The 24543-nt window shown below is 42.8% G+C and overlaps 3 protein-coding genes and 1 long non-coding RNA gene across 4 annotated transcripts; 1 reads left to right on the top strand and 3 right to left on the bottom strand.

The window, feature by feature from the left end:
- Positions 1-687: 687 nt before the first annotated feature.
- Positions 688-4198, bottom strand: LOC105934303 (homeobox protein Hox-A10). Its single transcript, XM_012874226.3, has 2 exons — positions 3101-4198; positions 688-1368 (listed from the first exon to the last, which is right to left on the bottom strand). The coding sequence occupies exons 1-2, from the start codon at positions 3951-3953 to the stop codon at positions 1094-1096; spliced, it is 1128 nt and encodes a 375-aa protein (XP_012729680.2). The 5' UTR covers positions 3954-4198; the 3' UTR covers positions 688-1093.
- A 3845-nt stretch (positions 4199-8043) lies between these two features.
- hoxa11a (homeobox A11a) lies at positions 8044-13193 on the bottom strand. The gene is made up of 2 exons (XM_012874198.3): positions 11740-13193; positions 8044-11014 (listed from the first exon to the last, which is right to left on the bottom strand). Exons 1-2 carry the CDS (start codon positions 12437-12439, stop codon positions 10782-10784), a joined length of 933 nt encoding a protein of 310 aa, XP_012729652.2. The 5' UTR covers positions 12440-13193; the 3' UTR covers positions 8044-10781.
- LOC110369262 lies at positions 12266-16365 on the top strand. The gene is made up of 3 exons (XR_002428860.2): positions 12266-12376; positions 14460-14580; positions 16124-16365. It is a non-coding gene; the product is annotated as an uncharacterized LOC110369262 (long non-coding RNA).
- Positions 16366-21865: 5500 nt separating this feature from the next.
- hoxa13a (homeobox A13a) lies at positions 21866-24211 on the bottom strand. Its single transcript, XM_012874194.3, has 2 exons — positions 23460-24211; positions 21866-22996 (listed from the first exon to the last, which is right to left on the bottom strand). The coding sequence occupies exons 1-2, from the start codon at positions 24115-24117 to the stop codon at positions 22749-22751; spliced, it is 906 nt and encodes a 301-aa protein (XP_012729648.1). The 5' UTR covers positions 24118-24211; the 3' UTR covers positions 21866-22748.
- Between the last annotated feature and the right edge of the window lie 332 nt (positions 24212-24543).

Below are 24543 nucleotides of genomic sequence, written 5' to 3'. Positions count from 1 at the left end.
CGTTCGGCTTTCTATATAGCCCGTGAGCCGGGCCTCCTCTCCGTGCGACAGGCTCTCTCACGACTGAAGCAGCTCTTCGAGGAGAGGGAGAAAGCTCATATACCCGCCAGTCATAAAACTCTACAATAGCCGGCTGAGCATGCAGCAGGACGGCTTATACAGCCTAATTTCTTAATTATTTCCGATGGCCGGCCTCAGCAACGCTCCTTTCTTCGCCAGCGTTGGGAAGTCTGTTTGATTTTCATCTTTGGCCATTTCATCAGAACACATTTCTTTTTCTTTCTTTGTTTCTTTTTTTCCCCTTTTTTTTTTTTTTTTTTTTACTCCTGCAGTGACAGGCAGAACAGATAATTATCCACTGTACAAAAATTCAAGCAGCTAGTCCAAGCTGATAATTTATTAGGCATTACACAAAAAAACAAAAAAAAAAAAAAAAAAAAAAAAAAAACAACGTCACCTGTACACAGAAATATACAACAAAAATATTCGTCCTTCACACTGCTTTTGTTCTCAACGCGAATGAAGTTACAGTTTATACATTTCAGCTTGGAGGTTTCGTGTTTAAACGTGAGCCTTGTGGGGGACATTTTATGTCATGCATTTCAAAATTCCAGCAACTGAGGAAAACGTTTTTCCAAATTTAGGCAGAAGCTCGTTGGGAATCTAATTTATCGTCCCTTTTTTTTATTATTATTATTTTTTTTCTTGTAAGTGTCAATCCTGCTTGATACATAGAGAGAATATAGTGTGTGTGTGTGTGTGTGTGTGTGTGTGTGTGTGTGTGTGTGTGTGTGTGTGTGTGTGTGTGTGTGTGTGTGTGTGTTGCACTGATTTAACCACACGGCCCCGTCCTACCACAGATGTAACGATACAAAAACACGTCAGAAAAAACAGTCAGAGCTAAAACACCCAAGGACGGTTTCCTCAGTAGGTCAGAGACGGTGATGGGCGATGAGAGGAGGTTGCATCTCCCAGAGAAATGAAACACTGGGCGTGGGGGAAGGGGGCGGGGGGCAATCGGTGAGGGATTTGTAGAGTAGCCTGTCAATAAATTCATCTATTCTTTTATCTTCCCTTCCGCGTTGTCTGTTCATCATGAAAAGCCATAGTTGGACGTGAGCTCCCGGATCCTGTTCTCCCGCGTCATCTTCTTCAGCTTCATCCTGCGGTTCTGGAACCAGATCTTGACCTGTCTGTCCGTCAGGTGGACGCTCTTGCTGATCTCTAGGCGGCGCTCTCGGGTCAGGTACATGTTGAAGAGGAACTCCTTCTCCAGCTCCAGCGTCTGGTGCTTGGTGTACGGACAGCGCTTCTTTCGGCCGCTTTTCGCCGTCAGCCAGTTGGCCGTGTTTTCGCTTTTTGCGTCTCCTAGAAGGATGGCAGATAAAACAGTTGGTTTGTTTTTTTGTTGATTTGTTGTTTTGGTTTTACTCAGTGCAACGTGAGGATCAGAGCAGTGCGTGCCAGAGCGCAGCAGTATAAGAAAGGCTTTGGCACATGTGGACGTATGGCACAGCAAAGACGAACCAAATCACCTGAAAATAGCGCACAGATATATTTTTATAATTTTACGGGTTTGTAAAGGTGAAGTTGCCCTCCAAACACTGGACGTCCATCCCTGTACTCTTAAGCACAGAAAATATGCTAAAAAATTAGATTTTTTCCCCCTCCACATAGCTTTCACCCTTATAGTTTTAAATAAAACTAATTAAAGTGGGGCATTATCAATCTATTTTCTCAAATCAATCACTTTTAATTATATATTTTTAAGCCTTTGTTTAACCAGGAAGTCCCATTGAGATGCACAATCTCTTCTACAAGAGAGACCTGGCCAGGGTGGCAGCCAAATCACAAAAAATGACAAACTCCAAGTTACATTTTCATGATAAAAAGAAGCACAAAATGCTAAAAACACAACGAGACTCATAAGGAAAAGAAGAACATGTCTTCATCACAACAGTCTTTACAGTAGATTTTAATTCATTAACGGACAGGAGGGTTTCTAACTTTAGCTCTTTCTGTATGATTGCACCCCCCCCCCCCCAAAAAAAAAAAAAATAAAAAATAAAAATTAAGGTGCTGAATAAGAAAAGACAGTTTTTCCCAATTCGGTTGCAAATCGTGGCACATTTGAAAGCAACTACTTTGTGGAGGGTACCAGAGCACACATTTAGACAATATTAGGCGTCTTTACGTGACTATGTTATTTAGCGTGAATATAATATTTTCTCTGCATATTCAACAAAAAATAGAGGGTCTTTAGCGAGACAGTGTGTAGTTCTTCCTTTTTTTGTTGTCACAAGGTCTTTTCATATGACAATATGTACGAACTAAAATTTATTAGTTATATATTCTTCACACCTTTCATTTTTTATCTTCTTTTCGTAGTGTTTAGTTGTCAGGTGGGGATAGTAAAGGATGACTGTAACGTTAAAGATGTCTACAGGAGAAAAATGATAAACGCATCTAAACAACTAGTCAGCATGAAAGCAGGAAAATGGGGAGGGGGGGGGGGACGCAACCTGACTGTGATGTGACTGGAAACGTTTTAATTAATTTAGCTAGTTCTTATAAACGTACTCACCTTTTTGAGTATTTTGTAAAAAATAAATAAGTAAATAAATAAAAGATGCAGACAACCTTTGCACCAATAACGCACAGGGGTAAAACATATGTATAGGAGTGCAAGTGTAGTGAAAAAAAAAATAAAAAAAATCATGGAAAAATGTTGCCTAGTTCCAAAATGACTGTAGGTCTGTGCGCTAATTTACGCAGAAGTCTAAACTATCTCCAATCCTGGTTTTTAAAAATCATTCCTGATCCTTTGAAGTTTGATAGTCAAGTTTAACTTTACTCTGTGCTTGCTTACGTTGTGGGTATGGGTTTAGACTTATTGCATAATAAATAATTATAACACAGTTTTTTTTTTTGCAATGCTATGCACTGCTACTATGAATGTCATCTTTACCATAATTTGTCTCGACGTCTTATAGCAGACCAAACCTGACAGGCGCCATTAAAAAGCGTCACCCTTCCTGTTTCTTTTCTCTTTTTTTTAACCTAAACAAGGCTGACCACACCTAAGCACTGCCACGATTACCTTTATTGGCATTTGCTGCTCTCTGCTTTTCATTCTCCTCGGTTTCCTCCGCAGAGGAGGCTTCGGCGTCCGAGGAGTCGCGCCCCTCCTCGGTGCTCGACGCAGCTTGAGGCGGCAGGTCTGCTGTCTCCTCGGCGTCCCTCCCCTTCTTCTCCGCGGTGGCTGGAGCGGACGTGGAGGTCGGCGGCGAGTGGAAGCGAGCGAGATCGGTGGGATGCTGCAGGCCGTAGTGGGAATGGGAAGGGTTTGACTGGGGGCCGCTGTTGGCGCTGTAAAATTTAGGAGAATGTGCGTGCGGCTGAGACAAGCGGAAGAAGCCCGGCACGGGCACTGACCCCCCTCCGCCCCCAGCGCTGCCGCCGCCATCATTGACTTTACACGAAGAGGTTAATCTTGAATACGTAAGGTCTTCGGCGGTGGAGGCTTTGGGGCACTTGGATTGCTCATACAGGCAGTAGGTGCTCTCTTCCTTGATGTTCTGCGGGAAGGAGCAGGGTGCGACCTGGGGACCCACAGAGTGCTCTTGGTCCACTCGACATGACCTCTGCGCGTCCATCCACATCTCCATGCTGGACATGTACGCACCCGGGGCGGAGACCACGTTCTGGGGACCCACCTCGGTCCGTTTAGTCATACCTGGGAAGTATCCATAGTTGTGTAGTCCGTAAGGCACTTCTGCCGCGGCGCTGTGCGGCACGCACACCGCGCTCCCAGCATAGTGACCTCCGCCGCTCTCGGTGCGCGCACTGATCAGAGAATCAACTAAAAACGCGTTTCCAGACGGGCTGTCCGAACATGACATTATTGTGGTGTATTTTGGCGAAGGGAGAAGATAGCCCTTTCTGGCTGACATTTCTTGTGCAAAACATGCTGGATATGATTAGAGGCACCCCCTTCGCCGCCGAGAGGACTGTAAAACCAATGAACATTCAGGAAGAAGGGGCAGTCCCCTCCCACTCCGAGGCTACGTAGCAGTCGAAAAGAAATCCATCATGGAGCTCAGGCAGAGAAAGAAGAGAGCAGAGCAATCAGAGTGTTTCCACACCTCGCCTTAATGCACCAACCTGTGCAGAAGAGGCTAAAGTCCAATGCTGCTCACGGTTGCCAAATACATATCTGCACGTTTTTAAACACGTAAAAAAAAAAAATATTGAGCGCTTTTTAATCGACAGAAACGCTACATGCAAATCAAATACCGCTGCAAAACTCAGCAATCAGTGCAACAATGATTTTGATTTTTAAATCCCCGAGCTTTAAAGCTGACAATCGCTCACTGTGAGGTGATCGGGTACAAAACCAGCACCAATAATATCCAAAAATAAATGGGTTTAACACACAATAACAAAAGGGGCTTAACAGGGTTTTTTTTGCGTAAAGGTGAAAAGTACTTTTCAAAGTGCAGGGCTGACGTGATCCACCAACAAAGGCATAATACAGCAGAACCACGGGTGTCCATGGCAGTAAAGTCTTTTTTTTTTAAGACTGTGGAGAGGAATGCCCCTTGGTGTAATGACGGGTTTTTTTTTGTTTTTTTGTCTGTCAACTAGTCAAAAGCCTCATCTCCTGTACGCCAAAATGCCAGGTTTTCCAGCAGAGCAAAGTCTGTTATGAATGGTTTGGCTGCACTGCTCGTTTCCTGTTTGAAATAACTCGATCACATCATGCTCATGGGTTAGATCTAATGTTAACGAATGCCGGGGCCCACAGGTTCTGTAAGAGTCTGCGTGTAAAACCGGGGATTTTTTATTTTTTTTAGATGGATAACAACAAAAACCAAGACAATAAGACTATTGTATTCTGCATTTCTTGTTGCGCACCAAATTCGCCTTTCAATACTATGTGTTTTAAAGAAGAAATTCAGACATGGGCTTTATATTTATATCCAACATGTGATTTATTTTGCACATTTATTCTCATATTTCTCAAAATTTAGATCGATTTAATGGCTTTCCTTTTCAGTTTTTAGTTTTTACGTTTAAAAGCAGAAATAACTTTAAAGTTATCATTAGTTTATCTCTTTAAAAGGCAAACACAATAACGGTTCTCTTTTGCGCCAAGGCCATAGTTTTAATTTGAAATCACGCCATGCCTCCTTAATTGCCCGTCTCTTTCTCTACTATACACACAATTTTAAATAGAAGTAGGGGGAGAAAATATTTTTTTTTTCTTAAACATTATACGTGTGCATGTGTACCTTTGTGGTATATTAAAGCAGGTCAAAAGCTTTGACGTGCACAAGTCGTCCTGTTCGTCCAACTTCGGGGCAAAAAGAAACAAAAGAAAACTCCAACTGCGCAACGTGGTGTGACTGGACAATGTTTTATTCTTTTTTTTTTTTTTTTTATAGTTTTCTTCTGGGTTACATGTCACCCGCCCTCTGGCTTTTTTGAAAAGGAAATGTACTGAAATTAATACATTTAGGAGTATTTAAAAATATGTATCGATACAATTTGGCGCAATATAACTGCAGTTTTTTTTTTTTACATTGTCGACAGTGGACATGCTTCAATTTTTTGTCTGCACCTGGCGCAAATGAGACTTCGTGTCAGCTATACTTTTGATTGTGCTAATTTAAAACAACAAACCACTTTAATGTTCAACCTGTTTTATTCACGAATTAACTCTTAAAATAAATAAAGAAATAAAAAACGTTCCCGTGTCTCGTCGCAGAGGCCAGTTTCCTCTTGGACACACGATCCGGGGAGGAAAACTGAAACCGTCGATTAATAATGCGCACGCTTCGTGTTGCCGGGGAAGCGTTTTGGAGGCTCGGGAAGAGGAGGCGAAGGGGCAGCCATCGATATCTTTGTGTTACAGTTATTAATTGTTGCTATTAAATCTTCATTTCCACAGCTGCCGCGCCGTAGTTCCCTGAAAACACTTTACTCCGACCGCTGGCTTTGATCGGACCCATATAATGGTGGCCGAGGAGGCCGCTTGACTCGGATCATGTTCGTCCTGAGTGCAGTTATGAACAATAATGCGGCGTTTTATTACATCCAGCGGAAGCATTTATTTTTCACGAGAGACAGACAAAGGGTGGTGGGGCTGGCGGGAGGGAGGCTCGGTCCAGAACTGACATCGAATATAGCCAAAGTTTGTATCTGCCATACAGGAAGGAAAAGGGAGACGCGATGGCAGCCCTTATCGCCAGCAAATCAACTCCCCTGAGAGCGCAGGATAGGTGTGATTAGATTTGTCAGACGAGGGATGCGATTTTTAATTGAAGCTGCCAAGGCATCCGCATATTGTGCACAGTTAGGAAAAAGGCCACTGCGCCCCACAGCTTTATCAGTTTAAGGGGGTCAGTCTAATGCAAAGCGTTTGGACTTGGTGCAGAACTCTCCAAGAAAAAGTTGGCACGCCTGCACTTAAACCATTAAAACGCTCAAGCTCAGCAAAATGAAAAGCACGTGCGAGCATGGATGTCTTGGCACAAACGCGTCGCCTTATTAGGCCTCCAAAGAGACTTTTTGTTCTAGCGAAGTTGGCAGAAGAAAGAAATCCTGACCGAAAACTGTTCCCAACAAAAATGGGAACAAAATTCGCTGCAGAGTATCTGTTTTGCTGGGAGGAAGAAGAAGGGAAAAAAAAAAAAAACCTTACCTGCATTCCATTTTGAGCGTAAACTGCAATGCCATGACTTTGGTCCCAATAGTGCCGCCTTGTGGCAGGAGCGCCAAGTTCTCGGTTCAGGAGAGCAGCATTGAGAGGGGGGAAAAAAGCCTGAAAATGAAGTCGATGCAGCAAAGGTTCTCTTGCCATTCTGTCCTCTGCTTGTCGTCGCTGTCGCCTTGCTTGGTAACACAGTTAATAACCTTGGGTCTCAGACGGTTTATTGCACCAGCACTCCAATTGTACAAATGCTCCAGACCCTCAGACAGCTTTTATGGCCACGTTGCCCGGGCAACGGGGGAGGATGTCCCGTAATTAGGGACGGAATTCCAGCGCGCAGTAAAGGATGCGCATGGCGAGGCGAGGTATGGCAAGGCCGGACTATGGCGGAGAGAGGCAACCATAAACTTCAGCCTCTCCCTCCCCAGCGTTTATGGCCCTTTTGACTGTCATATATGAACGCCAATGCGCTGCGGCCAGCTCCCATAAACACTGTGATAACAACAGCAAATATGGCGACCCCTTCACCAGAGGAGGCTGCTGCTGCTGCTGCTGCTGCTGCTGGACGAGTGTTTCCAGGGCCAGTCAGCAAAATGACAGCTAGCACGCACGAAAACTAAGAAAGGATCCGGATATAGACCATTAGAAGGCCAGCTGATGTAAACTTGATCCGCTAGAAAAAGCGTTTGCAGCTGAGACGTCCCCCCCCCTCCCCTCTCGGTGTGTAGCGCACTTGGTCCCAATCAAACTTTGAATCCCGGATGCGTCAGGAAGGGAATCCGGCGTAAAAACTCTGCCAAGTCTCCGTGCAAGCTGTAATGACTTGGTGTGATGAATATAAGAGCAAGTTAAACGACTCAGTCCCTCACAAATGGAGCTCGGCTCTCTGAAAATTGGTCCTTTAAGCCATTTTTAGTGGTTAGACTAAGCAATTGTATCCCTTTAAATGGAAGGTTTTATTTAAAACTCCACAGCTAAACTTTGTTTTGGCACAATCGTCATAAATATTTCAAACTGTCATCTTTTTTGCTTGAGCTCGTCTGCACTTTAGGGTGTATGCGTACCCTTAGTGTGGTTGGACTGCTCCCAATTCGCAATTTAGACTCCTGATATTTTACACGTGATGGCCACTGATTGATCACTACAAGCACGGGCACCCATTTGCTGCAACTTTGCTTCCGCAGTTGATATGTTGATGTTGTGTGCTTACAGCGTTTCACATGCGGGCATGTGATCCATCGAGACAAGAGCCAGGGTACAAAAAAAAAAAAAAAAAAAAAAAAAGCATGTAGGAGAAAAGCAAACAAAGAATTTAAACTGATGTCAAGTTGTTTTTCAGTAAACGTTTATTTTGGGTTTTATTGTTATTTGGAAATATAGTATAATACACAATTTGGGCATACCAAAGCACTTGATTTAATGCATGAACCCTTTTCCTTTTGTTTTCTTTTTTTTTTCTTTTTTTTCTTTTTTTTTTTTTTTGAAAGCGCAAGGATCAGCAGTCATGGAAACAATCATGTTACCAACAGCAGACCAAATCCACAGCCTCCCACTCCCGTGCAAAAATCTTTTAATCAGACAAAGAAACGACAATGTATAGCCCTCTGTCTAAATAACGCTAGAAAATCCGTGAAAAAACGTCTATGTAAAGACCGGTGTGTATCTACATGAGGCGATTCAAACAGGCCACCTAGTCTGATCAATGTGTTGGGAGTATATTTAAGAGACAAGGTCAAACTTTTTTAAAAAGGTAAACAGCCTAGACCAGGAGGAATTGGCAAAAAAAAAATCACGTTGTTTTTTTTTGGGGGGGGGGTGTATTCAATTCAGTCAGTAAGTCTTTTTTATCTGGAAATACAGTACAATACAACAGTGATTTGGCCAAACCAAAGCAACTGACTAACGCTGCATACTCAAAAATGTTTGTCACAAGTGTGAAAATAAAAATAAAGGCAGCAGCTCAAATACTTCTCTTACAAAATTCAAGAGAAAGTTCCGTCTACATAACGTAAAATAAGGGCAATTAATATATCTACTGATGTTTGGATGAAACATGGTTGGATCAAATAGGTTCATTAAGCCTGACGTTCATTGTCTTTGTTTAGGAAAAGACATGGACGGGATGAGCCAAATATCTAATTTTGACATTTTGGTAAAAAAAAAAAATTTAAAGCCATATTTGGGGAATGGTGGAATGAAGCTGCAAGAAAGCTGAACAAAGCGTTTTAATGTAAAAATGTATTGTAAAGCTTCAACGTGATGAGGTGAAGACGTTTTTGTACCGGAATTCCTGCAGATAAATGTTTGACTAAAATAAAAGGGAAAAAAAACTGCATTCTAAAAACAGCTAAAAAAAAAATGTGGTTATAAAAAGGTAACACTACATCTTTAGGCGTTTATGAATGTCTAAATGTGGTTCTAATTCTGACATTCATTGTCTCTCTTTAGGTCAAATTTGGATGGACACCTTGAACTAAAAAAATAACCTAAATTTCTACATCCCAGTCCAAAATTAAAACTTGAACGTATCCAACCATATTTGGTAAATGGTACAAATATTCTACAGTCTTGAGCACACCAAGGAATTTTAAAACTAGGTTTTGCCATGAACAATTAGGGTTTGACTTTTCTGCAGCAGAATCTCTTCTAGTAGCAACTTCTTGACTAGACATTGAAACAAAAAAATTAAAATTAAAATTAAAAAACAAAAACCGTCCAGATATTATTGAAATGGACCAACCAATTATGACATTCAACTTCTTTGTACCGGCCAGATTTGGAAGTGGTAAATGTCCTGAATTTCTGTTCCAAATAAAGAATAAATAGCTGTATTTGTTGAAAGATGGGATGCATTTTTAAAGATTTGAACGCGCAATCAAATGTGTTTGCGCATTTAAAACCGATAATGAGGTCTAATATGTTGCTGCGGGACATCCCAGTAAAATGTAATACAATAAACAAGAAAATACCACATCACATTCAGTTTAATCAGCGCTTAGGATGAGAAGTGAAATATGAAAAACACCTTAACGCCCCTAACTAAGATTGAAAAGTGGTTCTAATTGGCTAACTGAGTCTGACCTTTATTAGGTGAAATTTGGACGGGACCTATGGGTTAAAATAGATATTTTTGCGTATTTTTTTGGTTTTCACATCAGCAAGGATGAAATCTATAAAAATGATGCATAGACGTCCACAGATCGAGGGGGGGATGAGAAATAAGCTGCACCTGCGAGAACACCTCAGGGCAACTCCGTACGGATCCAAGCGGACAAAGCTTATCTGTCTGGTTTTGGCCCGCATGTGATCAACGGCATGGCTTCAGACTTTTAAAAGATACGCATTATATAAATAGTTAACCCCCCTTTTTTTCCCCCGGGGGCGGCCGTCAGAGATAAGAAAAGGTGGTTTGAGGTGGAATCCCACCAGCCGTATGCGTGGACTGGGACTCGGACAGCCGTGGCATAGAAGGAGAGTAAAACGAGCGGCCGTACAAAATAAATAAGCACATATGAACAGATAAACCAACATTCTTCTGCGGATACGGACTCGTTTGGTCACACCAATAGACTCCACCTGACCCCCTGTATAGTTCAAGATATTCCCCTTGATTTTAAATCCAGCACATTTCTGATTTAAACAGACAATACAAATGAAATTAGATATCATTTTTGATTACAAAATACATTTAAGCAGCCCATTAATGGCTGCTTTTTTATTTTTGCCCTTGTCAAGAACAAACGCGGCATAATAACACGGGCCTTTGGCGAATACAGACCTGGAGCGCACCAAAGGGGGACAAAAACAGCTTCCATATTTTTTCTCTCCATTCAAAAAAAAATCAGTCTGATGCGCAAAATCACGGCCCCGTTAATGGCTGCGTCATAATGGCGCATATTGCGTGTCCTCGAACTTGAAACGCACAATCTAGCAATGTTATTGCAGCCGTCCTCGGCCACTGTGGTAAACGTTGAGGGGGGGGAGTCGTGGCGTCCGTGAACGCACCCTGTGTAGTCCCACAGGAGAGGGAACCCGAGCAATGTGCTTCTCCTGCTTGCTGGGTCCACTAAAGCAGAGGGTTGGACGTGTAGTACTGTAGCCTGTCCCTGTTCAGTTTCTTCTCCTTCATGCGGCGGTTCTGAAACCAGATCTTAACTTGACGGTCCGTGAGGTTGAGCATCCGCGACAGTTGCAGCCGCTTCTCTTTGTTTATGTACACGCTGAAAAAAAATTCGCGTTCAAGTTCTCTGATTTGATATTTGGAATAGGGGCATCTTTTTTTGCGCGTCCTCTGTCCACCTGGAAAGCACAGAAGAACACACAGTCACTTGATATGAACTTTTTAATATGCTTTTACGCATATAAGCAATAAAAACAAGCGGGTTTCGCTTAGAACGCATTAATATATTTTATGTTGAGCCATAATAGAGAAAAACAGACAGTTTTAAGGGATAACACTATCTCATTTGATCTAGAGCACACACACAACGAGCTCATTTAGGCAAACGTGTTTTTTAAAAAGGCACAACAATGCGCCACAAAGAGGAAAACTACAGCTGAATGATAGCCTTAACATCTCAGATCATGTGCGTTACAGCTTCAAGCGCCCCGGCGCCACCCTCGCAACAAGCAGGAGGTCTTTTAAAGCAAAGAAAGCGTAAAACTTGCACGCTCGTCATAAATGGAAATAACCGCTGCTGCTCCATGTGAAGATCCTCATACAGCGAGTCGAGACAAACGCACCAAAACAAACAGACACACACAGAAAAAAAAATGGGACATATATGACGGGCCTGCTGTCTTTCACGGCCAATTTCAATTCCAAACACGTGATCCTGCAGTTTATAACAAACTTTTGGTGGAAGCTGGGGGAGGTGGAGGTGGAAGAGGGGGGTTGGGGGGGTTCTACAGGCCCTCTATAAACCCTTATATGCTTATAAAACAGCATATAAAAAATTTAACAGCAGTGCGCAAGATTGCAAACTTTCTCCCATATAAGCAGCGCGCTGGGTTTAAATACGTACTGCTGCTGCTGCCGCTGCTGGATTTCTCCTCGTTGTTGCCGGAAGATAGCTCCGGACTGCTGGTCTCATCTCGCGGCTCCTTCGCCTCGGAGTCCCGGCAGGACGGCGCCTGCTCCGGCTGCTTGCTCGCAGCCGCCTTGTCCCCCGAGAAGGCGGCGTTGGCCGACGGCGAGCTCTCCGACGCGTTGCCGTACGCCGTCTCGTAGAACTGGTCGAAGGCTTGCGGGAGGACGCCGTTCCTTCCCACGCTGCCGTAGAAGCTGGCCGCGGCTGCGGAGCCAGCGCCCGCGCCGCCGCCGCCTCCTCCTCCTCCACTTCCGCCGCCGTAGTGGTGGTGGTGATGGTGGTGGTGGTGATAGGGGCTGTTTTTGCCGAAGACGTCACCCACGACGGCGCTCTGCGCCGACAGGCACTCCCGGTGCACCATGTCCTCCGCGCTCGGGTAGCACTGTGGCAAGTTCCCCCGGTGCGGCCACTTGCCGGGCGCCTCGATGCCCGCGTAGTCCCTGAATGTCACTTCCCTGACCGGTTGGACCTGCGGCAGGTTAGAGGAGTAGGAGTACGTCACTGGGCGTGTGGAAGGGGTCTGGGACAAAAACGAGGGAAGACCCGAGAAATCGGCCCCCGCCGACACGTAGTAAGTGCAACTGGGCAAGTACATGTTCGATCCGACGGGGACCCGCTCGTCAAAATCCATCATCGTCGCTCGGCCGCGTCTACAACTCTGCGCTGGGCTCCGATTCCTCTATATCCGCCCCGAACATGGCTCTGAAGCGCCGTGCCTCTCGCCTCTTTGAAGCAGGTTCGCTAAGCGCAAATTGGGAGACGTAAGCTGACGTGGAGAGCCATCTCCATCCACTCCACTGAGGAGGAGGCCACGTGACCACGCGGCAGGAATTGACAGATTTTCAGGCTCCGGTGGATGTGTGCGTGGGTGCGTGCGTGCGTGGGGTGCGTGCGTGCGTCCAAGCCACAGGGGTGTGTAAAAGGCTCTGCTAGGGGAAGGAGTGTGTAGGAGTGTGAGAGACATGACTGCTGTGTGTCCTGAAGCTTGACATTGGTGGTTTACAACCATGCCGGATTAAAATGAATTACTTAACACGCAACTGAGGAGGGAAAAAAAGGGCATTTTGAACTGCTTGGTGACTAGTTAGACGAAGATTTAAACCGATATCAATGCAAACCGTTCCACACATTTCAATATGAGCAAACGTGCTTATGCTAAAGTCTTAAAGTTTGTTTATTTCCACGGAACCAGCTCCTCAAAAGAAAATGTTCCCTCCTAAAGTACCTGTTCCCTCCACGAAAACAACATTGCAACTGATCCACATGGACAGACACCTCATTTCTAAAGGGTTGCTTTCACAGAGATGCCTTAGTCACCGTCATCTGGTACTTTTACAGCGCAACGTTTGGTTATCAGGGTCATGTTCAAAGTAGCTGTGATAATGTCTCAACGGAGGGGGGGGGGGGGCAATGAGTTTGTATCTCTGCATTAGCCACAAGACCAAACTGATTTTTGTTTTTTAGGATTTTTTTTTCCTTTACGTAGCAAAGAGTGGAAGTAGTTTTAACATCCACAAAACGCAAAACTTGAAGGCGAGCACAGACAACGCAACTTTGGCTGTCAAAGTTTTCAGCGTGGAAACCGGGTCTTTAACTGCAACCTCACGAGCCCTACGGACACTTGCCCTTCTCTAAATGTCCTGCTCGGTGTGCAGAAACAACAAATTAACACTTTAAAACAAGAGGAATAGGTGCGCTAAGGAAAACAGACGAGAAAAAACAAACAAAAAAACAAGGACAAACCTCAGCATGAGCAATCAACGGCGAGTTGCTCGGCATTACATGTCCTCAGAAGCACAACAATATTTTCCCCCCTGTCCAAACATTTCATATCTAACCATTTCCATTCACGCGGGTTTGTTTGTGCGAACCTTTTTTTGCGTAAATGTTGCGTAAATCAACATCAACCCAAAATCAAAGCGAAACACTGCCCTGCGTGATTGTGGCTTGCAGGTTTATTTTGTAGAGCGAAAGGTGAAACGCACGCTCAAAACATCTCAAAGGAAAACGCATTTAGTATCACACGCAAAAAAAAAGAAGAAATAAAATAAATGTATAGACGACTGAGATGCATTTGCGCAGTTTTATTTTGTAAACAGGCCACACAGCATGTTCCGCCGGTCTGTGCTCGGGAGAGGGGGGTGACCATGGAGCTCGTTTTAGAGAGGTTGCAACCTGACTCTAATGTGCTGTGAATGAGAGACCTGAGCTCGGATTAAGATCGCCGCGGCTGGTCTGGCCCCCACAGCCCGATGGCGCGCATACACGGATTCAAGTGACACGTCTGAAACCCAAGCTTGAAATATCCACACTGGTTAATACAGCCCATAGACGCCCCTTGTGAGTGTATGAAAAGCACGCAAAAACCACATGATATTGCGCGTTCTGCTTAAAGAGGGGACTTTATTTGATTAAATACACTTTATTTGACACAAACGACTTGAGTGTCTTTCCGACCGCACGGCCCCGCCTCCCTTGGTCAATCCAGACAAATTCTATGAGTTCTGCTGGAGCTTTTAAGCTGTAATTGAGGACAGGATGCCCAGAAAAGAAAAAAAAAACGGGGGGAAAAAAACCTCAAAGCCAGCTCTGCACAGACCTTCGTTTTTATTGCTGCTATAGTATTCTACTTGGCTTTTTTCCCCCCTCTCCAGAGCCAGACAGACACCACAAAACTGGCCAGGCGTGATGGGAAGTCGCCACCTACGTGGACTCAAAGTCAGTAGCTGGGGAACTTGAAGAATTATAGAAACATTTTCTCTACACGCAACTATGGTAGGAGTTATTTTAAAAGCTTAAAATGTGGTTCATATCAAACAAGTGTTTCCCTTTAAAAAAAAAAAAAAACAAGCAAAGATTAGGTCCATTTTACAACAAATGTGTGTTTTATTTTTTTAAAATAAACTCGTTTTGTGTATCCTGTAGCGTGCTGGTTCCGTTTTCCAGCCATCCTGCAGACTGGTGCTGTGTGCGTAAAAAAAAAACTCTCAAAGCCAAAACTTCTACGGTCGACTTCAAGTTCGGGGGAGGAAGAGGGTCTTTCACAAGAGAGAGCAAAGGGCCCAGCATGCCCCGGATGGAGTTCCGTTTAATTGCCCCCTGCATCCACTCAGGCTTTATGTTACAAGATCGCTTTGAAAGTGTGAGAGTAGAACTTCACCTTCGGCGTAACCATGTCCACGCAGCAAGAGTGGACCTCACCAGGATGGCTTTTTTTAATTTAAGTAAACCAAATACACCTACAAGACATAATCTTATTATAGGACCTTCTCACAGTAATTTCGTTTAAGTAATAGAAGGGAATAGTAGTCCAGTCTTATTTTACCGAAAGTCTGCTTGATTTGTTTTGGCAATATCTAACCGTGAGAGACGATTATTATTTACTCAGGCAAATTCTCCCCTTGAGCACTTTTGGCAACGCGTTTAATGCGTGAAGTGAAATAACCGCACGGTTGACTGACTTATCTAATCGTATTTGGATTGAACGGTTAAATTACGCGGGAATAAAACTTTAAATTACAGGAAACTATTTATTAGGACTGGTTTAGTCCGTAGGAGAGCAGGGTCTTTCGCCATAAAACCTCAGCAGACAAACAAGTAAACAATCGAGCGTCGAAGGGGGTGGATATGGAAGTATACAGTTTAACGCCGCGTCAGGTAGGCCTTAAAGGCTGTAAATGAAGCTAAATAAGGCGCACTCAGTCAGCAGCAAAGACACCCCATGCAGTGTGGGTCTTTGGTGGAAATAAAGAGCCCTGAATACTTTAACCAACAGCCCTTATTTGTATTATTTTTTTTAGTCCATGGTTATAAAGTAGGCCACCACACCCGCGACTAAAAAACAAACTTTTTTTATTTAAAACTCAAAGCAGAGTGTCTGGAAATCTGAAGGGAAATGTGTCAAACAAGGAGGCCCAAACGCAAGCACAGACGCACAGGACAAATATTAGGTCGGTGCTCAATTAGAGCTTTAAGGAGCATAGTGTCACAGTTCATTTAACAGAAGAATGCCACAATCTTACAATGATAAGAAACCACATTTTTTTCTCCCTTAACTGGTTTACGACAAAACAATAATTCTATACAATCTCAAGTGTAAACATTTCTGAAACGCTGTTGAACTTGAATGGCGGCGAGCTCGTTCTTCGCCACGGTTCGTCGTCGCGTTGCGGGGCGATTATAAAAACCACCAGACTGAAACGTGAAACAGTCCGAGCGGCCGAATGAACAAGCCTTGATATATATATATGCCCATATATACTGCAGAGCCCCAGCATTTGGAGACCAGGTTCAGCAGCAACTGTTGATTTATCCACAGGTGACAGCAATGTGAGCTGACGGGAGATTGCGACGACGGCGGAAGAAAGCGCGGGGCGAAGGCGGACCACACAGTGGGGGGAAGAACGGATCAACTCCACGGTCAACGGGAACAGCGCACTGCTGCTGGGGACGAGCGAAGTGGCACCGGGACAAAAAGGGGACTTGAACTGGGATTTACATGAGGAAATCTAAAAAAAAAAAATTGAATAAATAAAAAAAGGAGTGTTAACTGAGCCGCTATACTGTTGTAACTGTATTTTTTTCATAAAAATGGAACCTGACGTGAAAGAAAAAGACACTATACTGTCATAAATTGCCTCTCTTTATTAATAACTTGAAGCGTTAAAGAAAATCCGGAAGACTCGGACTTTAATTTCCATTCAAAAATACATTCAGTTTTGGTCGCCATAGATCCTGAAAAATAAAGCGAAAGGAAATAAGTTGAGGAACATGTATTTTTCTTATTTTAGTTTTTTAATTAGTATACAAATATGCATTAAAACTTGCTGTTTTATAAAAAAAAAAACATTGAATAGATTCTTGAAATGTATTGCATATTTTTTCCTTTTGTTTTAAACTAGACCCGAAACCCGAAAACCCCTTTATTTATTAACACAAAATAAAGGCAAACAACATTATGATCTAAAAATACCACCAAGTTTTATGTCTTCAAAATGTAAAAATCTCTGACTTCCTTGTACGGAAGTAATCTGTGGTAATATGGAGAAATTGAATTTATGAAAGTAAAAAAAAAAAAAAAGAGATGAATCCCCCGATGCATGAAACGCAAATTCTAGGTAAATTCTGGCATATTTGAAGAAATCCGTGTCAGGAGAATAATACTTCGCGCCTCTTAAACCGGCACAACCGGCCTCTGAACCGTCACTGCTATGACAGTATTACGCTAAAATAAAGACAATTCCTGAGAAATACTAGTCACCAACGGGTCATTTTTCTTCAAATGGAAATATTTAATAATGGCAACAATAGGCTACTTCGTCCCTCGGGTCCTCAATTTAGATAAATAGAAATCGTTAATAAAATTGGAAAAGTGGAGGGGAGAAATAACGTCCACAAGAGGACATGTTTGTCCAAATGTGGTTTAAAAGTTAATAAAGTTGATCAAATGACCTGAGCCAGTTTTAAGTACCTCGTTTAAGGTTAAATTTGGATCTATGAGCTGAAGAGCAGTTTTCAGCATATTCTGGAGGAATAAATGAAGAGGAGGGTCTGTTGTGTGTGAAAATAATACCTACAGGGACTGGATTAGGCGGCCACGAGGGGAAAAAAATGGTTAGCTCACCTGGACCTCCAATTGCTCAGCTGTCCGGAAATCAGCTTCTCCTCTGGTTCTCCCATGACTCTCGTCAAAAAAGGAAAGGAAAAAAAAAATGTTTTCAGTTCAGTTTTACTTTTAATTGTGAGGTTTTCCTACCGTTCGTTTAGCTGAAAGTGAATTTATGTAAGAAGAATACACAAAAAAACAACCAAACTATGTGTCCTTTCCATCGTCTTTTCAAATCTCTGTCCTTGTTTGCGTCACACACGTCAAAAGCACCAACCCAATCAAGGCAGCGTGCACCTTTACGTGGTGGCAGCATTAGCCGCTGCGGGACAGTTGATCCACCGGACAGGACAGCCACACCACACTTTGTTTCTAAGCCAAAACCAGCCCAAAATGGAGGGGGATTCCCCCCCTCATCACGCTCAACAGATCTGTCTATCTGACGACAAAACGCCTCAGCTGTCACGGGAAATCACCACGCTCGCTTTTTTGTGCCCTCCTTTCTTTCTCAAGTCCTGTGCGTTAAAAGAATATTACACAGGGTATAAAAGTCCCCCCCCCCCCCCCAAATGACCTGATAATAACCAGGACGAGAAAGCCAGGGCGCTGAGGAGAACAAAGAGGAGGCTTTCTTTCACACATCTCGGTCAAGTGCTTCCTATGTGTTCGCTTGTCACGGATCCTGGATCAGCTAATGTCTGCTGATCTCTGTCTGCTCCATTTGGGTGGGTGGGTGGGTAGGATGGTGGGGGAATCCTCTCCGAGATCACGCTTTTGCGGGCTTCAGCAGAGCCTACAAATGCTTGGTGACTGAAGGTTAAAGAGGGCCTCGCCTCCATTACACGCAGAGACAGCGAAGGTCAATGTAAAGAGCAGCGCCGGGATCCGCTGGCCGAGCTGCGGCCACGCCTGACTGACTGGCAGGGGGAGAGAGACGCGTACTGCGGCGCGCACTGATCCCATCAGTCAATACTGCAGCTTCTACCCCCCCGCAATAAATCAAGCCTGTGTCGTTTTGAAAGTGGCTACCTAGTGTTTGGCAGCATTTTGTTTTTAAGTCACGAGCGCGTTTTATTTGATTAAAAGAAGACTTTTTTTGGCATTCTGTTTTTAGTTTTATTTTGACCATGTTTTCTTGTTAGTAAAGTTCCCGTGGCAATGATATAGCAATTAATTTAGTTGTCTTCATTTAACAGTAAAGAAACTGACAAGATGATGGATCTGAAGCTACGTGGAAAACGCAGCTAAATAGTATTGTTGTAACATATATATAACAGTTATATGTTATAACATATGTAACAGTTAAATCAGTAAATGAAAGTGTAATTTCCAACGTTTCCTAGGTGTGGCAGCAAACTTCAATTCTTGAACACAGCTGACGCCAAAGACCCCGCTGATCCCGTCAGTCTCTCCAATCAAAGATGGCTCATCCGTGGCGAGAGAGAGAGAGCGAGGCGGTGCGCCCGGGGGTTCGGTCACATCCTGGAGGCGTTTGTTTTGGTTCTCCTGATCCAATAAGAACGCTGCTCCGCTTCCCCCCAGCCAATGAGCTGCGTCTCTGCTAAAATCACATCCAGTGAGCTTCTTCTACGCTCTTCCGCCTTTTCCCCCCTTGCAGCCCAGCGAAACGCGGTGTGGTCACACATCTTGCTTCTTTTAACCTATCTCCGAACGCGTCATCTGGCACGTTTACGGCCCCAACCGAGGCCACGTCACACAACGTGGGAACGCCGCTGCGCTGCGCTTGGTGCAGGAGGACGTCACTTCAGCCTCACGTCCTCAGCCGTCCTCTAAAGCAGCAGTACGTTTATGGGACTGTCTTTGTTTTGTTTGTTATTGTGTGGTGGCTTTTCTCTTGCGATTTGTATGACACGTTAACCCGGTAATATTTATGTATTAAGTGCCAATTTTTTATGGGATGACATAATCTGCTGCTCTATACTTAAGTTTCATAAAAATAAAAACTTCAGAGAGTTTAGCCATAGGACTACAGCATTTTGGATAGTAAAATTCACAGAAAGCAACAAAGAGCCTGAAAGAGTATCATTAACAAAACCGAGATTTTTCCCTCTCCAAATACCATTTAAACAACCAACAGAAGGCATCAAAATAAAAAAAATAAAATAATGTGATATTATTATTATAATTAGAAATATTAAAAATTAGGATTAGTAATATGAAGAGTCTGCAATGTCCTGAAAATGATTGGTAAGTGTTGCATAACAAATGTATTTTATTATATTTAAATAAGACATATTCAAAGGTTACAGTTGTACAAAAGAGAGGCTTGTTGTATTTAATACATCACAATATCTATCTATCTATCTATCTATCTATCTATCTATCTATCTATCTATCTATCTATCTATCTATCTATCTATCTATCTATCTATCTATCTATCTATCTATCTATCTATCTATCTATCTATCTATCTATCTATCTATCTATCTATGCACACAGAGTCATATCCAGTAGTATGGAGTTAGATATATGCATAATACCAAGTGCAGTGGTAGTCAAATAAAAAAATATTTTTAATTAAACAACCGTTAACCTTTAACCTTTAAACATACTTTTCATTTAGCCGGTATTTCTGGAGGAAAAATTTTGCTTTTGTATTGGTCTGATGCAACATTTTCATCTTAAACGCTGTTTTTATTGGCTAGAGGTTGGGGGGCAAAAAAAAAACAAAAAACAAACAAACAAAAAACACACACACAATGTATAAAGGCTTTAAAACCTGTCTGTATTAAACTATATATTATGTGTCCCATAGGGAATTTGATATTCAATAATATTCTAATTTAATGAATATATTCTCACATATATATATATATATATATATATATATATATATATATATATATATATATATAGTAACACACACACACCTGGCGAACACACACACGTCTTTCTTCAATCAGTAACAGCCAACTCTCTCCATAATGGAAAATTAATTGATAAAATACTGTTTACACGGGAATTCTACTTCCACCTTTAACTTAACTGTTAATGTAGCCTAATACAAGAAGATACAGTAAGAAAAATAGTGGAGGAAGGGCCTGAATCATTCATTGTTTATTGAACAGAAATCCTATGGTGTTGTTAGCCTGAGTGAAAATATAAAAAACAGTTTTTTTTCTTTATAAACATAAACGAGAAATGCACCGATAATCAATTGCGTGGCATGTGTCTCGTCTTCACACACTTAAAGCAGAAGGACGCGGCGAGGCAGTGACTGAACTCAGTACACGCGGTTCGGTCAGATCGGTTTTCTTCTCTTTTTTTAGCAGTACAGAACCTGGTATTCTTTTCCTGGTTTTTATATCACACTCACAAGTGAATGCAGGAGCGACATTTGCGTTACTCTTTTTTTTTTTTTTAATTGTATGAAGCCAATACTTTTGACTGTGCGAGACAAATGCACACGGGGAGTGTGTGTCTGTGTGTGATGTGTGTGTATATATATATATATATATATATATATATATATATATATATATATATATATATATATATATATATATATATATATATATATATATATATATATATATATAAAAGAGAGAAAAGTATTAGAACATTATGTGCCTCACACGTAAAAATATTTGCAGAAAATCAAGCCCGTGTTCTCCTTCAACATTTTCAAGGACAGTTGGATGAGCATGCCTAATGTGGCCAAGTAATCCTATTGTTGTATGTGTTCCTGTCTACACCTGCTGCCCTGGCTTTCTTATGCAAAACGCTTTTCTAAAAAATATATATATATATATATATATATATATATATATATATATATATATATATATATATATATATGTATATATATATATATATACATATATATATATATATATATATATATATATATAATATCTGATTACTTCTGGCTATGCAGTACTTATTATTGAAAAACTAAATATATTGCAGCATTTCTATTTTTGTCTGACTCGTCTATTATTATTATTATTATTATTATTATTATTAATTATTATTATTATTATTATTATTATTATTATTATTAGCAGTAGTAGTAATAGTAGTAGTAGTAAAGTTTGAAATCAAAATTCTGCTTCTGTATAATATGGGTGTGTGAAAAGTAGTCGCCAGATGGCGGTATAAGACCACCAAACAGCACTGAGCAGCCTCGACCCAGGCCTCTCCTCTGTTCCCTGCGGCAGAAAGCGACCATAACTATTGTAGAGCTGTTGACATTTTGTGGACAGACATTTGTCTGCAGTGTCCCTGCCTGTAGGCCCACAGAAGGCTTTGCATACTAGCTACCGATGGCTCCTGCACCTTTCTCCTGACATTCGCGCTTTTATTAAACGAAAACGTAACAAACATCGAGGCTTACATTTCTCCAAAAGGTAAAGTGGTTGGGTGTAGAATAAATATACACGCAAGAGTGTCCGGATGAACGTAAAAGAAGCACATATTCATCATAAATTGGATAAAATTCAACCAAGTCCATGTTTTATTGCAGGGACGGACTTTAACACCAAACATACGCACGCGCGCATACACACACACACACACACACACACACACACACACACACACACACACACACACACACACACACACACACACACACACACACACACAGCCCGGATATCATGCTGGAATTTACTTTTACACTTATATACAACCACATGAAGACACGCACGCATATAGCAGGAGCTATGATTGGTACAAGCACATCTCCTGGACGATTATTTATAAGTATTACAATAAAGAATTGCACCATGGACTGCATATGAATGAAAGTACGGTTCCATATGGTAAGACTATAGACTTCATACAAGCTAAACACTAGAAAAAGGGCTTTAAAAAGGAAGCCAGGTTGGTTTAATATTTAACATTTCCAAGGTCCAAATCCCCTCCAAAATGGCAGAATTTCCTGTGACTCGTCTAATTATCGCCCTTGTTAAAAGAGAAAGGTGTAGCTCAGTGGCGCGCACCTTTGTGAAGAGAGGCATGCCAAAATAAAATAAAATAGAATAAAAAGGGATAAGATGAAAAAGCTACACATGCTGGCGCTATATTGTACAATGTCCCAAGCTCTCTCGCTCCAAATTAATATTTAACAAGTGGCAGGGCAGGAAAAAGAGGGTCCGGCCTTCAGAGGCCCCAGAAAAGTTTGTTCCAGAGGCTCCCGGAAATCATTTGCCTACATCAAATTTGAATCATGTTCAGTCAGCAAGGAGCTCATTGTCCAAATCCAGGTGTCCAAACACGCGCAGACCTGCACATCTCCAACAGATTATGTCCACAATAATAATAATATTATTATTAATGGCAATAATAATAATAAAAAAAATATATAATAATCAACTAGCTGATGGTTTTCAGTTTGTTGACAATCTTCTTCTCCTTGACGCGTCTGTTCTGAAACCATATCGTGACCTGCCGCTCGGACAGGTTGGTCTGGGCCGATATCCGCCTCCGTTTGTCCTTCGTGATGAATTTATTGGCGGCGTACTCTCGCTCGAGCTCCTTCAGTTGCACCTTGGTGTATGGCACGCGCTTCTTTCTCCCCCGCCGGAACGAGCCGACATCTCCTGCCGCGTGGGACACTGCGTCTGATTGAGAGGGTTTAACAAAAATTATAGGAGGAGGAAAAAAAAGAGAGAAACGATATCAGATTTGATCACATGTGGTAAAAAAATAAATAAATAAATCGGGCTTTTCTCCCGAAATTACGGTAATTTCGCAAGAAAAACAAAACGAGTGGAGAACATTTCACTTATTTTAATTTTAAGCACACATTTGCAGGGAATTAAACGTTAAATCCAAAATGAAAATGTGAAAGTAACGGCCCCTGAAACGTTTTCTATTATTTTCTTTTTTTAAATCCTTTTACTGATATTTGAACACGCTTGATTTTAATTTTACCTCTGTTTTACTGCAATGCAGTGATAAAAAAATAAGGTAAACGATATACCCTTTCTCTTTCTCTTTCTCTATGAGGCTGTTACAAACATCACACACACACACTATTTACTCCTTGTTTGCGCAAAAAACGTGCTGAGCAGCTCTGCCTACCTGGCAGGGAGGACTTCCACATGTGCCCGGGCTGAGGCTGCTCCTTGGCGCAGTAAACCTGGCCGTTCCAGCCGTTGGGGGCGAGAGTCCAAGGCTGGTAGCTCTCCATGGGCAGCAGGGACTCGTGTCTGGCTTCTGACGCTGCGCTGATCGCAGGCACCACGGGGACGTCAAGGTAACTCGGGACGGGTTGGTATGGCCCAGAAGGGTAGGTTGGATAGAAAGCAAACTCCTTAGCCCGAGAGGAGAACTCCTCTCCCGAGGCGGCCGTGTCCATGTATTTCTCTCCATACGCAGAATGTGGCTGCGCTCCGCATGACTTAATGCCGCTGTGATGAGACATCCTGCACGGGTAGCCGAAGTATCCGTACGGCAGGGACGCGCTGGTGGAATTCTGAGCCGCAGAGCAGGGGCTGCACTGCTTCACCGGCTCCCCCACGGCCGAGGCGGACGCGTCCCCAGAGGAGTACGCCGCCGCAGCGCTGGGTGCCAGGGACGCTGGGTGCGCCATCAGATTCCTGCACTGATTCGCGGCGAAGTTGCCACCCGGGAAACCCTCCATGTTCTTGCTCGCGTCGTCGGAACCGCCGCCGTTGTCATAGAGGAACATCACCGACGGGTCGACCCAGCGCGGACGGAGGAGCAGTGACGTTGTCATAGCACTGCGTCCAACATCGGCAGCTTCTGACTCTTTTTTAAAAAGCCCAGCGACTGAAAAAAGGAGACGGCGGGGCTCCCGGAGAGTAAAAGCCGTTCTGACGCGCACGGGAGCGCCGCGGTCGGGCTCTTATTGGTCGAGACGTCGTCATGTGACCGGGGCTATGCAAAGAGGACGATAAACATCAGCAGATAATTACATGGAGAATAATGCGGCGAAGTAAGGTGATGGTGCGATGCTGCGAGGGGATTTTTTTTGCTTTTGTCTCTGCAGATTTAACTGAGTCTTTTTTCCCCCCTACTGAACAAGTAAGGCGCACATGCAATTTAGCTTTTCGTGTCTTGTCATGCGCTACATCTACTTTTGAGATCAAAACGAGGAGATGTTCCCGCTTTTAACGATTTATCTCATGTGCAACACTCAAAT

The sequence above is a fragment of the Fundulus heteroclitus genome, chromosome 13 (assembly GCF_011125445.2).
Source record: "Fundulus heteroclitus isolate FHET01 chromosome 13, MU-UCD_Fhet_4.1, whole genome shotgun sequence".
NCBI classification, from domain to species: domain Eukaryota; kingdom Metazoa; phylum Chordata; class Actinopteri; order Cyprinodontiformes; family Fundulidae; genus Fundulus; species Fundulus heteroclitus.
The sequence above is the reverse complement of the archived record's forward strand: the minus strand, read 5'-3'. Positions and strand labels throughout refer to the sequence as shown.